Source organism: Mauremys reevesii, linkage group 4 (genome assembly GCF_016161935.1).
Source record: "Mauremys reevesii isolate NIE-2019 linkage group 4, ASM1616193v1, whole genome shotgun sequence".
NCBI classification, from domain to species: Eukaryota; Metazoa; Chordata; order Testudines; family Geoemydidae; genus Mauremys; species Mauremys reevesii.
Genome location: NC_052626.1, coordinates 94,179,682 through 94,198,502, shown reverse-complemented (window position 1 = coordinate 94,198,502; position 18,821 = coordinate 94,179,682). Strand labels below are relative to the sequence as shown.

Genomic DNA, 18,821 nt, shown 5'->3' with positions numbered 1-18,821 from the left:
TAGGGGGCTGGGGCACATAACTTATGAGGAGAGGCTGAGGGAACTGAGGTATTTAGTCTGCAGAAGAGAAGAGTGAGGGGGGATTTGATAGCAGCCTTTAACTACCTGAAGGGAGGTTCCAAAGAGGATGGAGCTAGGCTGTTCTCAGTGGTGGCAGATGACAGAACAAGAAGCAATGGTCTCAAGTTGCAGTGGGGGAGGTCTAGGTTGGATATTTGGAAACACTATTTCACTAGGAGGGTGATGAAGCACTGGAATGGGTTACCTAGGAGGTGGTGGAATCTCCTTCCTTAGAGGTTTTTAAGGCCTGGCTTGACAGAGCCCTGGCTGGGATGATTTAGTTGGTGTTGGTCCTTCTTTGAGCAGGGGATTGGAGTAGATGACCTCCTAAGGCCTCTTCCAACCCTAATATTCTCTAATTCTATTATTCTAATGCAAGAAATCTCTTAGAAAACAGAACCAAAAAAAAAAAATCCCCACAAAATAAAATTTTGGTTTTTTTTTGTTTAGGATTGATCAAAACATTTTGTTTTGATAAAATCAAAAACATGTTGTTCTTATTTTTATTTTTTATTTTATACGATATATAGAATTTTAAAAGCATGAAAAACAATTTTGAAACAGAAAATCGAAATGGTCCATTCTGAAAAGGTCAAAATGGAATGTTACAGCCTTCTCAAAATGCTTCCCCCCCCCCAAACTAACTTTCATCAAAATTGTCACATTTACATTAAATATTTTGCTTTCGACAGATTGGCATTTTCTGATGGAAAAAGTTCTGTCCGAAAATTTCTGACCAGCTCTACGCCTGGTTTTTGTAAGACCAATAAAACTTCTTGTTCTGCATTGGAAATAGCTTCTTTTTCAGAACTCTTTACATGCAACAGCTCTCAACTGCCACTACCATTAACCCATTCCTAAGCCCCATTATAAATTGCTTAAACACTTGATTGCTTAAACACTTGATTGACCAAATTAATCTTATTTCTGAGCAAAATTGTGCAAATCCATGTCTTTGGAGGTGAAAGGCTGCCGAAGTAATCAATTGCACCAGTTTGTCACCATTAGCTCTGGACCAGGGCTGCAGACCCAAAGCGTGGTAGTGCTTGGATCTCATGTTTCTGGTCCTGACCATTACAGATGTTGGGGCTAGCCAGAGAGTTTGGATTTGGATGTCTTCATCCTCAAAGTACAGGGCTATTTACATCTGAGGTTTAGATTCAGACCCATCCATATTATTATTACAGTTGTTGTTGTTATCACTATTAAATATTTTTATTATGGTACTGCCCAGATGACCCTGTCAGGTTTGGGGCTCAGTGTTTTAGGTGCTGTAGAAACCACCCACACAGACATAGTCCCTGCCCCATAGAATTTACAGTTTAAAGCACTAGTTTAGCAAAGCACTTAAACCCGTGCTTAAACTGATCGCTATTCAGCCTCACCACTTAAGCCCATACTTAAAGCCCCTTGAAATCAATGGGTTAATGCTATTATCTTTCTTAACTATTGCATAACATAATTATAACTTGCAAATTTATCTATGCTATAGCCATGTGGAGTGCTAATTGCTAATCAGATTAATTTACATTTCATTTCTGATGAACCTCTCCTAACATGATTAACAAAACAATGAGATAAAAAAGAAAACACAAAACCAACAGGCAAAATCCAGTCTTGGAAAAATAAGCCTGCTTAAAAACGTGAAAACTGTAGAAAGAACACTTTGCAGTGCAATTAGCCATCAATGTGACAACTACTGTAGCTGCTGTGCTAAGTGTGAAGGCTAATTAAATGTTTTCCTCTCCACACTGGGTTGATCCTTAAGAAATCAGGAGGATTCAAGTATCTCCAGTTTTTCAGACTTTTTTCTTTTCCCCGACATGATACACATTGTACCTTTTTGGTACTTTTGATTAAGCAAGCACAGGCAAAAACAAACAGTCCCTCACAAATAAACAGTGATCACTAGGACTTGATTCTTATGGCCTGGGACGGCGAACTGCGGCCAGTGGGAGCCGCGGTCGGCCGAACCTGCCAACTCAGCAGGTAAATAAACTAGCCCGGCCTGCCAGGGTGCTTACCCCAGCAAGCAGCGTGCCAGAGGCTGCCGACCTCTGAGGTAGAACATAATGATTTACAAGTCTACCTTTTTACTAGCCAATTCACACCTGCAAATTGGATAGTTAAATGCCTATAAGTCCACTTCAACAATTGATTGCTCCAGTGACACTGAAGATCGGCTGGTTTTAAATGTGTCCCAAAATACAGTGTTGGTTTAATATTGGCTATGTCCTCTGTCATGAGACTGTATCTTCTATTGGCAGAACTCTATTGGTGTTTTCGGTCTCTAACAGCTGTAATTCTATAAAATAGAGAAAGGCCCAGATCTTAACATCTCTGGGGTTTGAATTCAAATCTGGAGCAAGAGAAATATTTTGTTCCTGGTTTCTCTCTGTTTGTCAAACCAAAATCCCAGGCTCAACCATTCTAAACCTCGGAGCATTTAAAATCCAGATCAGAGATCTGAAGCTCAAGCCCATCATTTCTGTATACAAAGCACTTGCAAAACAGGATTTTTTTTTTAAATGGGCTAAAATTTGATGCCACACTGAAGGTTTCTCTAATCACCATAGGTGGAGTTGGATGGTTTGTTATCAGCATCACTAGTCGTAAACTGAGGGAAAGAGGCCGTTATATAGTGGATTAAACCTGGCACTCGGAACAGGAGCTCCCCAGTTCCAGTCTCACCTCCTACTAACTCACTGTGATGTCTTGATGCTCTTCCAAGTTACTTACCCTCTCTAGATCTGTTTCCCTTTCTGCAAATTGGGGATAATATTTGCTAACGTCCCTCAAAGAATGTTTTGGATTAGTTCATGTTTGTACAGAGCTTTAAAAGTGGAAATGCCAAACATGAACTATAAAAATATCACATATTATTAGTTCCTCTGGAAAGCTTTGCTCCTAGGAAAGAACTTGCTGGGTGTGTCCCAGTGGGGTAATATTCTTCCCCAAAGTGCATGTTTCTCATAGCATATGAGTAGGGCAGGTAATTTGTGGGGTAGCCTTTAGAAAAGTCCCTTTTGTTTGGGATGTGAATGCAATTTTGAATTTCAGGAAGTGTGGCAGATTTCCAGTTACACTTCAAAAACGTACACCTGTAACTATTTTCCATAAATAGAACCCACAGACATAATTCAGATCTCAGTTCCTTCCACACACAGTGGAAGGAATCTGTAAATATATTGTTCTCACTTACCTTTAATTATAATTATTATTTATATGTATTGTGATTGTGTCCAGGGGTTGCAATCATGAATCAGGACCCCGGTCCTAGACATAACTATACAAACACATAACAAAAGATAATACAGAGCTTGCAATCTAAGAAGACCAGGCATACCAGGTGGATACAACAGACAGAGGGAGCACCTGGTAACAATTAATTGATAAGAATGGTAAGCAGTGGTCACAGCACATCAGATGACTAATCACAGAGCAGAGTTTTAAGGAGGGATTAGAAGGACAATGAGAAGGGGCTTTGTGGATGCTTATGAGGAACTCCTTCCATGTGTGAATGTGCATAGGTGCTCTTCCATACTAGAATTTAAAATATATATATTAGTGTTGTTGTTACCATTCAGAATAGAAGAATCTTACAGACACTGAATATCTAACAAACAAATGCACTTACCCATACCCAGGTCTCAAAATTAACTATATTTGGAAGCTGGGAGTAGAAGTGAGGAAGTCACAGCTCCCATTTATTCCCCTCCTCTAAGTGGAAATCATCACTCCCCAGTTCTAATTTTTGTTTTGTTCTTAAAGAAAGAAGATAGTGGAAGGATCTGCTACACAGCAGGGTGACAGAGGTAAAGCCTATAGGTAACAAAAACAAGTCATTATGAAACAAAATGTTCACAGTAGAAACTGGTTCATCCAAGATTTGCAATCTTTCTGTCTGCCTGTGTAGCAGCATGGTCATGTTTAGTAGGTTATTTCCTTGAAAAGAGTTTTTTATTCTCTGGTACACAGCATGTCAGTAAATGGGTATTTAGTATTTCATGGAGAAGGTGATTCTCATCTATCCAGAGTGCTGTAACATGGGGTTTCATGTCTTGTGCAGATAAATTAATTATTTTATTTTATAGTTTAATATGTTACCCACCTTTTCCTGAGGCCATATGCTATTCCTGAGGAAATATGAATTTGAAGATAGCACTGTATGTGGGGAGTGTGTGCGTGGGGGGCAACGAACAATCATGCCCTCTTCAAAACATGTCACTGGTCTGTGAACATTAAAAAAAAATCTTTTGAATACAAACTTCAGAGGCTACTGAGAGCATTAGTTCGACCTGTTAACTCAGACCAAAAAATAGAGATGACAGCAACCCCTTCTCCTCCATCCTAACAGTCAGAAATCAGACTAACTTGCCCGATAGATGTACAAAAAGCAAATCAAACTTGCTTTCATGTTCATCTAAGGCTGATCCACTTAATTATGTCTTCCATTAAACAACCCGCTACTGGTGCCTGTAAGGCAATCCCTTCTGCTTCCCTCTGGCTGGAAAAAGCAGTGTGACACAAGAGATTCAGTTTTATGCTCAGAGAGACTTAGATTAGAAGAACAGTCATTTGAATATCAGATTCTTCTCTGCTTAGAGGCAGTGCTCACCACAGATTTCTTCTGTGTGCTGTGGATGTGCTTTAAGCTACCATATGAATATCCAACCCTGCTAACCTAATACATATGATGCTCCTGAGTGGAGCGCAGGAGCTGGTCCAAGAGGTAACTATAGCAGGACCGCTTGGAAATAGTGACCATAATACAATAGCATTCAACATCCCTGTGGTGGGAAGAACATCTCAACTGCCCAACACTGTGGCCTTTAATTTCAAAAGGGGGAACTATACAAAAATGAGGGGGTTAGTTAGACAAAAGTTAAAAGGTACAGTGACTAAAGTGAAATCCCTGCAAGTTGCGTGGGCCCTTTTTAAAGACACCATAATAGAGGCCCAACTTCAATGTATACCCCAAATTAAGAAAAACAGTAAAAGAACTAAAAAAGAGCCACCGTGGCTTAACAACCATGTAAAAGAAGCAGTGAGAGATAAAAAGACTTCCTTTAAAAAGTGGAAGTCAAATCCTAGTGAGGCAAATAGAAAGGAGCACAAACACTGCCAACTTAAATGCAAGAGTGTAATAAGAAAAGCCAAAGAGGAGTTTGAAGAACGGCTAGCCAAAAACTCCAAAGGTAATAACAAAATGTTTTTTAAGTACATCAGAAGCAGGAAGCCTGCTAAACAACCAGTGGGGCCTTGATAATCAAAATTCAAAAGGAGCGCTTAAAGACGATAAAGTCATTGCGGAGAAACTAAATGGATTCTTTGCTTCAGTCTTCACGGCTGAGGATGTTAGGGAGATTCCCAAACCTGAGCTGGCTTTTGTAGGTGACAAATCTGAGGAACTGTCACAGATTGAAGTATCACTAGAGGAGGTTTTGGAATTAATTGATAAACTCAACATTAACAAGTCACGGGACCAGATGGCATTCACCCAAGAGTTCTGAAAGAACTCAAATGTGAAATGCGGAACTATTAACTAAGGTTTGTAACCTGTCCTTTAAATCGGCGGTACCCAATGACTGGAAGTTAGCTAATGTAACGCCAATATTTAAAAAGGGCTCTAGGGGTGATCCGGCAATTACAGACCAGTAAGTCTAACGTCGGTACCGGGCAAATTAGTTGAAACAATAGTAAAGAATAAAATTGTCAGACACATAGAAAAACATAAACTCTTGAGCAATAGTCAACATGGTTTCTGTAAAGGGAAATCGTGTCTTACTAATCTATTAGAGTTCTTTGAAGGGTCAACAAACATGTGGACAAGGGGATCCGTGGACATAGTGTACTTAGATTTCCAGAAAGCCTTTGACAAGGTCTCTCACCAAAGGCTCTTACGTAAATTAAGCTGTCATGGGATAAAAGGAAAGGTCCTTTCATGGATTGAGAACTGGTTAAAGGACAGGGAACAAAGGGTAGGAATTAATGGTAAATTCTCAGAATGGAGAGGGGTAACTAGTGGTGTTCCCCAAGGGTCAGTCCTAGGACCAATCCTATTCAATTTATTCATAAATGATCTGGAGAAAGGGTAAACAGTGAAGTGGCAAAGTTTGCAGATGATACTAAACTACTCAAGATAGTTAAGACCAAAGCAGATTGTGAAGAACTTCAAAAGATCTCACAAAACTAAGTGATTGGGCAACAAAATGACAAATGAAATTTAATGTGGATAAATGTAAAGTAATGCACATTGGAAAAAATAACCCCAACTATACATACAACATGATGGGGGCTAATTTAGCTACAACGAGTCAGGAAAAAGATCTTGGAGTTATCGTGGATAGTTCTCTGAAGATGTCCATGCAGTGTGCAGAGGCGGTCAAAAAGCAAACAGGATGTTAGGAATCATTAAAAGGGGATCGAGAATAAGACTGAGAATATATTATTGCCCTTATATAAATCCATGGTACGCCCACATCTCGAATACTGTGTACAGATGTGGTCTCCTCACCTCACAAAAGATATTCTAGCACTAGAAAAGGTTCAGAAAAGAGCAACTAAAATGATTAGGGGTTTAGAGAGGGTCCCATATGAGGAAAGATTAAAGAGGCTAGGACTCTTCAGTTTGGAAAAGAGAAGACTAAGGGGGGACATGATAGAGGTATATAAAATCATGAGTGATATTGAGAAAGTGGATAAGGAAAAGTTATTTACTTATTCCCATAATACAAGAACTAGGGGTCACCAAATGAAATTAATAGGCAGCAGGTTTAAAACAAATAAAAGGAAGTTCTTCTTCACGCAGCGCACAGTCAACTTGTGGAACTCCTTACCTGAGGAGGTTGTGAAGGCTAGGACTATAACAATGTTTAAAAGGGGACTGGATAAATTCATGGTGGCTAAGTCCATAAATGGCTATTAGCCAGGATGGGTAAGAATGGTGTCCCTAGCCTCTGTTCGTCAGAGGATGGAGATGGATGGCAGGAGAGAGATCACTTGATCATTGCCTGTTAGGTTCACTCCCTGAGGGGCACCTGGCATTGGCCACTGTCGGTAGAGAGATACTGGGCTGGATGGACCTTTGGTCTGACCCGGTACGGCCTTTCTTATGTTCTTATGTTCTTATTAGAAAACAATCTTATAGTCTGGGATCGTACTGCACTCTGGAAGGAGGAGAACTGAAGCTACTGTGCTTCAGTGGAATTGTAAATCTTCAGCCTTGTTTGAGAATAGCAAGTAGACACATTGATGACGTGGTCTCAGGGTGGATAAAAATCAGTGATTTAAAAAAAATCAGATTTTTTAAATTTAAATCCAATTTTTTGGATAAAATGCTTTTTGAGAAAAAAACCTATCTAAAGATAGTTTTAATTAAGATACATTATAGCTGAAAGATATCTTATCATGGAATAGGGATTATAAATTCTAATTCTATAGTATGAGAAAATATATGCATGTAATGTTTAAGAAAAGTTTTGTAAATGAGTTCCAATAGTTCATGGATTAGGGACCCAATCTTATGGGGCTCCAGGGGCTTCTGTATAGATTATTTAGGTTAATCTTTCTATCTACCCTATGGGACTCAATGCTCAGTCTAGAAGATAATATCAGAGATGCTTAGTTTTGCAGTTCTCAAACTGTGGATTTGTGTCTCCACAGATAACATGCTTGTTAACAGCAAAAATGTTTTAAAATAAATAAATAAATAATATAGAGAGGTGAGAAATAATAGACCTCAACCCTATTGTCCCTCTGCAAATTTGTGTACACAGAGTCTCTCTAAAAGTGCACAGTTTCAAAAAGTTCAATGAATAGAAGATTGTTGGAATAGATCTGGACAAAGAGAAGAAGTCTGGAATAAATGTGAGAAGGGAGGGACAGGCAGCAGAAACAAAAGTGAAACTGTTTGAGCAGCATATTCCAGAAGTCTTGAGGTCTTTCTGAGTGTAGCCTTCATTGATTTGAGATCTACCATACCATTCTCTCACTAGAAGGGAAAACCTATAATGGCAGCAGGCCGTAAAAGAGACACAGTTCGGGAATAAGAACCATTCAAGAAATATATGTTTGCTGATAATGTTTTAAAGAAAGTCACAGCAGTGAACTGGTGGAAGTCACTTAAGCACTTGGATTCAGAGACTGTTGAAGTGATAATCTCACTTTTAACAGCGGTATCTTCTTCTGTTGGTATAGAAAGAATATTTTCTTCCTTTGGACTAATTAATTCCAAACTGCGAAATCGTTTGGGACCTGAAAAAGCAGGAAAGCTTGTTTTTCTTTTCCAGATTATGAACAAACAGGAAAATGAAGGCAAAGATGACTGAGTTAGCTACAGAAGCCAATATTTTAAGTTTCTCATGTTGACCTGGCTGACATAGTCGATTTAATTTTTGTAATTTTTTAAAAATATTTCATTTAACTATTTTAGTTAAAAGCAATTTTAACAAAAACAAACCTGATTTTAAAAAACTTGAATGTTTAAGTAAATTCAAAAATTCATATGCTTGTTTTGTTAAAATATTATATGTTTGCTGTTGAAGAAAAAAATTCAGAATACATAATGTTGTTGTTTTAGTTAAGTAAAACAATTTAAATGTCTGTCTGGTGATGTTCTCCTCCTAATACAGCATGGCAAGAAAATCCTCCAAATATTAATGATTAACCTGTTGAATTGGATATAGTTCACCTCCCAATGACTTCATAAATATCTGCTTCAGTTACCTTTGGTAAATAAAATAACCAATCATTCATTTTCTGATATAGCTATAAAACTAATCTGAAAAGTTTTCAAAATAAATCACTTAAAAAATGTATAGTGTGTACCTTCTAAAAATGAAACCTACATCTATCTCTGAGTTGTGAAGAATATGTATTAAGGTTATAGTAACCAACAAGAATTCACTTTTATGTAGAAATTCATGATGAAATTGAGTCTTTGTGACTAGTGATTTAAATGAGTTAAATCAATTGATTTAAATCAAATCCACCCTGCGTGGTCTAATGGGGGAATTGAATGGCTTTTTTTTGTGGTGAAGCTGACTTATTTCATGTATAATCTGCAATATTCACCTGAAATAGACCATTTTGTTAGGTATTCAATAAAGTCTGATTTGATGCACTATGTTACAGTAATGTATCAAATTGGATTAGAATATAATAAAATAGGGAATAATGTAAGATAATGGGACATGGGATGCCTGGCTATATAATGTAAAGTGATAAAAATGTATAGTGTGTACCTTCTAAAAATGAAACCTACATCTATCTCTGAGCTGTGAAGAATATGTATTAAAGTTATAGCAACCAACAAGAATGCACTTTTATGTAGAAATCCTTGATGAAATCAAGTCTTTGTGACTAGTGATTTAAATGGTTTAAATCAAATCCACCCTGCATGGTCTAATGGGGGAATCGAATGGCTTTGTTTGTGGAGAAGCTGACTTATTTCATGTATAATCTGCAATATTCACTTGAAATAGACCATTTTGTTAGGTATTCAGTAAAGTCTGATTTGATGCACTGTTACAGTAATGTATCAAATTGGATTAGAATATAATAAAATAGGGAATAATGTAAGATAATGGGATGTGGGATGCCTGGCTATATAATGTAATGAGATGCATCAGGAACTGAAGTAGATGCACTTTTGCTCAGATACAATACCAGAACTGTGGGTAACTTGGCAGGTTTGGTTGTATAATGCTTACTTCTGCTCTTTTGCTGGATTCTTTGACGATTTACACCCTGTGAAAGTCCACTGATTTCAGTGGGGTTACACTGGGTGTAAATCATCGTGGCATTTGGTCCCTTTTAAGTTTGATGTTTGAAAAACCAAGAAACTCAAAGTTCAACTGCTGCCAAGGCTGATGCAATTTCTGCTCACAAGTTTTTCGTAACTCAGCCCAGTTTTGCTTCAGAGGTTCATGAACCTTGTCCTGTGTTCAGGTTTGTGATGAAATCAGGTGAGTTTTCTACAGCAATGTTGAGTTCCCAATGGGATTTGAGATTTTGCTGTCAGTCTACCTGGCAGCTAGGAGATGCAAATAAAAGAGTGAATTCAGATTTGCTGGAACTCAGTACAAGTTCTTGAATTATGCTGGGTTAGTTTGTCAATATTTAATGTGCTAAGTCTAACATTTTGAATTTTTGGAAATGTTAATTGGAGAAACAAGTACTATAGAACATCATTTATCCGAACCTGTTATCTGGAAACCAACAGTACCTGAAATTGGGTTATGTTTCCTGCTGTGCATCATTTACATTGAAAAGCCCCTGTTTATCAGAATGAATTCCATGTCCTTTGTTCTGTTTGGATCAGTGTATTCTACTGTACTCTGAAATGCACCTTGACTAAAACTCTAAGGACTATAGAAGGACCCATACCTCATCACCCATGCAGAACATGTGGAACAAAAGAGTTATAAAAATTTGAACTCAAACACAATAGAAATATTGGGAAGGGACGGGGGGAGGCACACATTTCCTTCACGTAAATTTGCACATGCCTGGGGGGGAGGCAGAAGCAAGAGCAGGACTTAGAGGGGCTGGAACGGGCCTGGGAGCAAGTAGGAACCCCCAAGACCCTCCTTCCCAGCCTGGAGCCAGCTGCTTACCTCCAACCTTTCTGGCCAAACCTCATTCCCTCTCCTATTCCTCCACTTCACCATTTGGATGGAGCTTCTGTCCCATTCCATCTCTTCCCCCCGCTCCACCCCCGTCCTCCCCGCCAGGGTATCCAATGTCAACTGAGAACTTCACAGATAAGAGAGTTTAAGATAATGACAGCCAGTGTGAATGCAAACATTTCCAAAACAAAATCAAGAAAAACATTAATTTAGTCCTTTTAGCTCTATGGCCAATAACATGGCACATTAGAAAGATTAAAGTGCTGACTCAGGAAAGCATCCCTGTTTAGAACAGCATTTAGCACATGCTTAACTTGAACTATGTGCATAAGTCCCACGGAAGTCAAAAGGAATTTTAAGTAAGGGCGCTGGGACAATTTGTACAGTGGGGGCTCCTGAGAGCCGTTGAACCAAACAGTAAACCCCTATATGATGGAAACAGTCAACCTGTGAAACTCTTTGCCAGAGAAGGCCAAGACTAACATAGAGTTCAAAAAGAACTAGATAAATTCATGGAGGATGGGTCCATCAATGGCTATTAGCCAGGATAAGCAGGGATGGTGCCCCTACCCTCTGTTTGCCAGAAGCTGGGAATAAGCAACAGGAAATGGATCACTGGATGATTACCTGTTCTGTTCATTCCCTCTGGGGCACCTGGTGCTGGCCACTGTCGGAAGACAGGATTCTGGGCTAGATGGACCTTTGGTTTGACTCAGTATGACTGTTCTTATGTTCTTAAACCACTTCAAGCCAGGGGATACAGCACCACCCTTAGTTCCAGCACCGATGACTTTAAGCACACTCTTAAATGCTTTTTAGATTGGGGCCTAAATGACTTACACTCTTTTGCTGTTATTAACTTACTGACACTAAAAAGTGGAATCTGCAAGACTATAGTTCCATAAAACAAATGAAATATTTATTGGCTTCTGGAACCAGGAGTTTCACCTTGTGAGCTCTGAAATGCATGGGCTCTTTTTTTCCACTGGAGAATGCTGAAGTCCCATTAATACTAATGGGAGGTTTGCCTATGCCATGAGAGAAGTATAAAGCCCCTGACTTCTGAAAGTACTGTCTGTTTTGTAGCCGGTGCCCAGAGAGTGTTCCTATGTAGATCCCTATACCAAAGATTGTCAAGACAGCAGGAATATTAGTAGATTATAGTAAAGACATTCCCCTGCTTCTTTTTTAATAAAGTTTCCTTCAGAAAATGCCCCTAGCAGCACAGCACTACACAAATGTAGTACCTGCGACCTGCCTCCTGGAATGTAAACTGAGACGATCCTTGTATGGATTTGAGTTTTCATATCCTGCATGACATCTGCAAACTTTCCTCTCATTTTAGGCTGTGGCTACTAACTGCAGGTGCTAGGTTTGTTTGTAGGTGCAAGGTCAGCTGACTTTGTCAGAATGACTTTCTATGGGACGTTGACGGAAGCTATGCAAAAGTCTTCAATTTCCAAACTGAGGCCAACAGCATCCTAGAATACATGTGGAAAATAATGCAAACCACAGAAAAGTAGAGCGAGAAAAGAAAATATAACATTCCCTGGGGTAAGTGAGGGATAGAGAATAGATTTTTGTGGCTTTCTTCCCCTACAAACAAGATAATGATTAACCTTCAGTAATTTCTACATAAAGGACATTTCTAATGCTGTCCAATAAAGGTAAAATGAGGACGTTCCATGGATTGTGATCAAATGCTGAGAGAAAGAGAGGAAGAAAAAAAAAATAATTTTCTCCATAAATCTACCATGGAGCACTTTTATCACCAGTTTAAAAAAGGTAGAGGTTATAAACTATTAAATTACCATATAAAATCTCAAAATGAAAAGGTGTCATACTCACATTGGTGACATACTCAATATCCCTCCAAATATTACTTTCCCTGGGAAAGTCTGCCAAATCTAAAAAATTATCCACTATCACTTGGCCAATCAAGTCATGCCTGGAGAATCTGTCAAAGTCATAAACAGAGAAGTGGAGTTTCCTTGTGGTCAGATCATTGTACGGAACGGGAAATAAAAAAACTTCATCAAACACTGGGTTTAGGGTCTTTCTATGCACTTTAGTCTGTTGTTTTGTTTTTCTATCCGGAAGCAAATAGATCTTCACATAAGGGTCTGAAGTTCCAGAAAAGTCCTTTGCTGGCAGGTTGACAGCTTTGTGAATCTTCACGATCAACTGCTCTAAATCACAATCATATTTCAGAATGAAGTTGAGTTTCCCACAGGCCTTGCTGTTATTCCTCCGGCCATCATCGGTATCCACTGATCTTTGCTTATACAACTCTGGCTTAATGCGTCCAATCCCCGTCAGCTGCTCCTGTTTTTGAAGCTGCTGGATGTTGAAGTCAGGGTTCGAGAGCTTGATCTGTCTTCGGATTGAATTGTGCCTTAAGGGAAAAATGACAGAAACTAAACTGATTACATTGTTAGGTGCTGTGTGAGTCTGGTCTGTATAAAGGACCTATTATTTATTTTCATTTTGCTTTCCTTAGCCATGATTTTGGGTTGTATGGTGCCACAGGGTTTGATTTTTACTTCTATACACCTACAGAGCACAATATCCCTTTTAATGAGTAGAAGGATACTTATATTAGCCAAAAGTTACTATAGTTCTCTTCATCACTGGACTCATGGTGTTTGCAGAATTTTCAGTTCCTATACCTCAAGCTGGCAATAAGTACTCTCCAAAATTGGTTGAAACTTATAATAACATCCCCTGTTAGACAAAACTCACAAGAATGCTGCAAAATCATTGACTCCCAAGAAAAGTTTAGAAGTGTATAGTATTCAATCTAACTGCATATGTAGCCCATAAAGGAAATGGACCAAATTCATGGCTGGTGCAAATCCACAGAGGTCAGTGGACTTAAGTACACCAGGTATGAATTTGTCCCAATAAGTTTAATAATTATAATAAATATTAATACTTAACACTTGCCATCTTCAAAGGGCTTTGTAAATACAGAGACAAATCCCATGAAATATAAGGGTGTAACACCTATGTAACTGAGAGCAGAGTTGGTCCCATAAGCTAAATAAAAGCTTGCGTTGAATTTGCAGATATCTTGTCTATAGCGACGGGAGGAGATATTTCCCAACATCTGTATTTACTGATGGAACCTACTACTTGGTTCACAAACTGGTTATTCTAATTTAAATGATTTTTCTGCCTGTTCCTATCAAGCTGGTTTGCCTCTCAGAACTCCTAGCTGATGTAATAAGCGCTGTAATACTTAGAATGAAAGTTTCATTGCTCCTAGGAGAGAAAGTTACTTTTAGTTTCAGTCCAGTGAGATTTATTACCTAGACTTGGTTATTGTGATTGAAATTTCCACCCCACAAGAAGATTGCAGAAATCAAATTTGTAGTTCTTGTATAGCAGTGGGATATGAAAGCTGGATTAGGTAAAACCTTAATCCTATACAAGTTGGATTTTACATTTTTCCCCAATTAGTATAAAGCAATCATGCAACATATTGTAGAAACAAAATGAGGTGAGCATAAAAAGGAAAACCTGGGGAAATCTTAGCATAGGATTAGTCAAAAACTATTTATGTTGAATATAATCAGCATTTTTTCTCTGCTGTTATCATTTCCTGAAAGTGTGTGCATTAAAACAAAAGCATTGTCTCTTATAATCCATCTATTTCTTCTCCCTTACTGCACAATAAAAGCATAATTATGTTGTTGTGCATTAGTAATTTCCATGACAAGATATTATGCCACAAATAAGGAATTATACCCCTAGCATTCTCTACAGATCATCGAGATACTGTAATGCTACTGGCGTGTGGGTTAATATATTATCTATATTGTATAGGTGATGAAGGACGCACAGCAAAGGCCATAACTGACCAAAGACTAGAATCCTGGTTCTCAGTTTTGTGCTTGCTAGACTCCACTGCCTCACATACAATATCTTATACAGCTTGCGTATATGGGCTCCCAGGTCACAGCTGTTCAAACAAAAAAAAAGGCATACTGTAGTGGGGGATCAAATTGCATGCATGAATCAAAATGAGTATTTATTCTTTTCTTGTACCCCACACAGAGTTTATTTCCAAAATTGACTTAAGTGTGACAATGTTTCACCAATGGCAAAAAAAAAAAATAGTGATGATGATGATAATAGTAACGTTAATCCCTCAATTTCCTCTTTTTACCTTTTCCTGGAGGATGTTGCCTCCTGCCCCTCCCCAGCCCTAAACTGTCTTTTATCGAGCACCAACAAGAGGCACTGGTTTGAATGGGTTAATTTAATTGCCTTCCTTTTTTTGTGTCTCTGATATTTTCCCTTCTACCCATCCTCTCCATTATTTGCCACTGATTTACCCCCTCTCACTCCCTTTTGCTGTTCTTTTGCTCCTGCTTTATAACACTCCTCCATTTTATTGCTGTCCCAGAGACACTTTGGGATTAGACACTCCACTGTGCTACAGCCATGTGCTTCCCTGCCACACTCTCTGTGCAATACTGTTGACTTCTGTGGTGTTGTATGGCCTGTTAACCAGTATAGATGTGGCCCTCTGATAGGGAATGTGAGGGCCCTTTTCACATCTAACGTTAGTGGTATTGTTAGTGAACCACAGAGCATGGGGCAAACTTTTACAGGGGTTTAAAAACAGAACAACATTAGCTCCATACCACAGCTCTCCAACTACAATTCCAATCTGAAATCAACCTTGCATGTGTGCAACATGGTGTCCAGCATCAACAGTTATGGCAATGCCTTCTCCACAGATTCATAGAAAAGACTCTGAAGGAGCCTCCCTTACACTGATCTACAGCCAGTGGAAAAAAGATTACGAAGTATGTCCATGTACATGGAGCCTTTGCTCTGTAGTATGTGTGGTGTTTGTTGGGCCTTCTGTTCTTTTAGGCCAAGTCTTCTCACACCTAAACCTGGGTCTGTCAACAATTATTCAATTTTAATGGCTGTTACAGCATCTTATCTTAAAGTACACCCTGCAGGCAAGAGCCTTTGCCAAACCCACTCCAGTCAGATGGCCAGAAGAGTTATTGAGGAGCAATGGGGAGACACTTCTCCAGGTCCAGTACACCTGCATTAGCTCAGAAATCCGCTAATTGGCTGTTCACGTGCTGATCCTTTTTCTGGCTGCATGCAGCCTAATCCTATTATTACCTGCCCCTACGTACTCTCACATTCTCCCCTTCCCCGTTTCCTGTTCCCTTATAGGCTGGCACTCTTTCCTCTGCCTCCATATAATCTTGCTCAGTCAGTTTCCCCCCCCCAGTCAAGGCTATGGCTAAAACTTATCACCTTTAATCCTATTTCTAACTCTCACAAGTGTTTCATTAGCCTGCCCTATTTTTCTCTTTTGATGGCTGTTGAAATCTTTGCAGAGCCCTCAGCACTGATGATAAGTTCAAATGAACATGATTTACAAGATTCAGTGTAGGCTGTTCTTTTGTTCTACAGGGCACTAACCTTCCTCGCTATTTTGTCCAGCTTATAAGGGAGAGACACAGATGATGCAGTAGTTGTTCATGTTGGAAAAAAATGGATTGCCACTGTTGCTACTATGGAAGCACCTTCCTAATTTTAAAGCCATCCATCATCCAGCACACCCCAACACACAAATGATTTTATATAACCATTAAAGTAAAAGAATGAGGCATGTAAAATATACATCTGCAGTCAGGCTCTATGTTAGCTAATAAAGTGTAACTCTCTTGGTCTCATCTCCATTCATAATGATTATCATTAGAAAGAAATTACAGCTACTGACCGAGCAGAAGAGGTTGGTTCTGTGATTTGGCGATGCATTCGGACATTGTGCACACAATTCTCCTTGGTCCCTGCCTGAGCATCTAATGGAATATCAGGGGAGGTGTGGCTAATCTTTAGGGAGGACTCCGGGTAGGAAGTGGGCTGCCCCAGGTAATCCTCACTGTATTCATGGTCATTGGTCTCTGTGTCTGTATAGTTCAGCGATTCCTGCTTGTTGTCTTTGCTCCCAGAGGGCAGGCCACGTTCTCGCCAAGGGATCCAGCAAAGCTTCCAGGACACAAACAGAGACACACCAAAGAGAGCAAGTCCACAGGCTGTGACAACTAAGGACAGCAAGCTTACTGAGATATCTGCAAAGAAGAAAAATACAAAGACATGTCACATTTTTCCTCCTGTTCAGATATGGCTCTGTGCAGCTCCAAAGGGGCACACATTATGGAACTAATCTTTCTTTACATATTGCTTTTCTATTGGATTGCAAAATATAAGCACTGGTAGCTGCAACATTCAGGTCACAGAAATAGAACAAAAATGTTTTTCCTCCATTTCCCCCAGAAAAATTAATTTTCATTAATGTCTTGCTGTAAATAAAATATTAATGAATTATAGTTTTGAAATGTATTATTAATATTGGACACAGGCTCTGTGACTTCTGGCCTTCACTAATGCTACAAGAGAGCATTAAACACCATTTAAAGTGATTTTCATCAGCCTAAACTACTCTCCATTCTATCTTGGTAGTAAATGTCATACTTGGGGAAAGCTTCTCTGTCTCACTCACAGAAGCTGGTCCAATAAAAGATATTACCTCACCCACCTTGTCTCTCTAATATCTTGGGACTGGCACAGCTAATACAACATTGCATACTTGGAAACATACATTGCTATGGTCTTCCTGGCATAGACATAAGGGAAATGTACAATATTTAGACTTTTCAAATAGTATCTTATCTACAGATAGAGATTTTTTTAGCGAAATAACACTTAAAAGAGTAAAATGAAAAAAATCCTCTATTGCCTTTCAAAATGTTTTTATGTCTCAGTTGCCCCTCAGTTGCCCCTTTGGCAGGTGTTGAGCTGTCATGTGCCCTCTTTGCCATGGGAAGCCAGCACTACACAATGAGGTTCAACAGCCCTTGTATGGGTTCATCCTGAGGTAGTGTAGAGGTTGTGCTTGTGTTCTTTTCCTGCGTAAAGTTGGGGAGTGGGGATGGCTGGTGGAATGAAGAATCAAACTAGAGATGGAAGAGGCGTGTTCAATCATCTGTTCATCTTCCTGCCAGTGCAGGATTGTTCCCTACAATACACTTTCTGTTGCCTTGTGCAGTTCAGTTTCAAATGCCTCCTTTATTGGGGCTTTCACCACTTGCCTTGTGGTGAATATTCCACAGTTTAATATATATAATTTATAATACCTGTCAAGATATTTTCCCAAAAATTCACCATAAATATTCAGTATTTTAATTCTATTCCTTCTAATTCGAGCCTCTTTCTCTACTTTGCGTGTGCACTCTTCAGATGTTTTTACATGGTAATCTTGTGTCCCCCGGTCATCATTTCATTATGGTACAGCTACCTGTACAAGGTCAAGTGCCTTCATTTTTGTGCTCTTCTCTGAAACCCTTGCAGTTGGTCTATATCCCTTTGGTCTTCAGGGGCATGTGGAGGTGGATTCTTTGCAAACCTTTCACAGATCTTATCATTAGCTTGTCCTATAGGTACTAGGTGTTGCATTACTGTGCTCTAATCAGCCTCCGAAAACATCCCATAATCCCCTTTTGTCAAGTAGACAGTCTTGTCCTTGTTTTGGATATGCCCTTTGAAAGCTCCGTTTGACAGCTGGCTGCTTATCTGCTCCGAGACAAAGCAACCATTACTGTGGAATGCTGTGTGTGTGAGAGAGAGAGAGGTGGGAGGGGGGGGAAGGGAGAAGTGGAGGGGACAGTCTGCTGCTATCTGAACTGACAGAACAGAATGCTGACATGCTCTCAGCCCCTCAAAAACCCACTCTCTCTCCCCCCGCCCACAACACACTCCCTGTCACACTCCACCCCACCAGTGATTTCCCAACACCCCCCACCCACAGTTTTGTGAGCTAGTTACATACCAATTTAGTGACTGTTTGGAAATCTGAATTTAAACTGCAACATTAATACACACTTTAAAAGCTTATACAGTGTATGATAAAATATGTGTATCTGAAAAAGTATAATAGATTTGAAAAGTATGAACATAGACTAGCTTCCTTGCTTCCTTATACAGCTGTTTTTTATGATGTCAGTGCATTCATTTCGGTGATGTTGGCCAACCTAATAATTTCAAATGATGATTTGTAAGCAAAGTCTAAATGTGTTCTCCCTGACAGCTAGT

At 39.3% G+C, this 18,821-nt stretch overlaps 1 protein-coding gene across 1 annotated transcript in view; it reads right to left on the bottom strand.

The window, feature by feature from the left end:
• SYT9 (synaptotagmin 9) overlaps positions 1–18,821 on the bottom strand; it is a 121,983-nt gene that overhangs the window by 52,175 nt on the left and 50,987 nt on the right. The window contains exons 2-3 of the mRNA XM_039537206.1: positions 16,450–16,801; positions 12,540–13,086 (exon numbers count right to left, since the gene is read on the bottom strand). Of these exons, the coding sequence (XP_039393140.1) occupies positions 12,540–13,086; positions 16,450–16,801 (899 nt within the window). The remainder of the gene's footprint in view (positions 1–12,539; positions 13,087–16,449; positions 16,802–18,821) is intronic.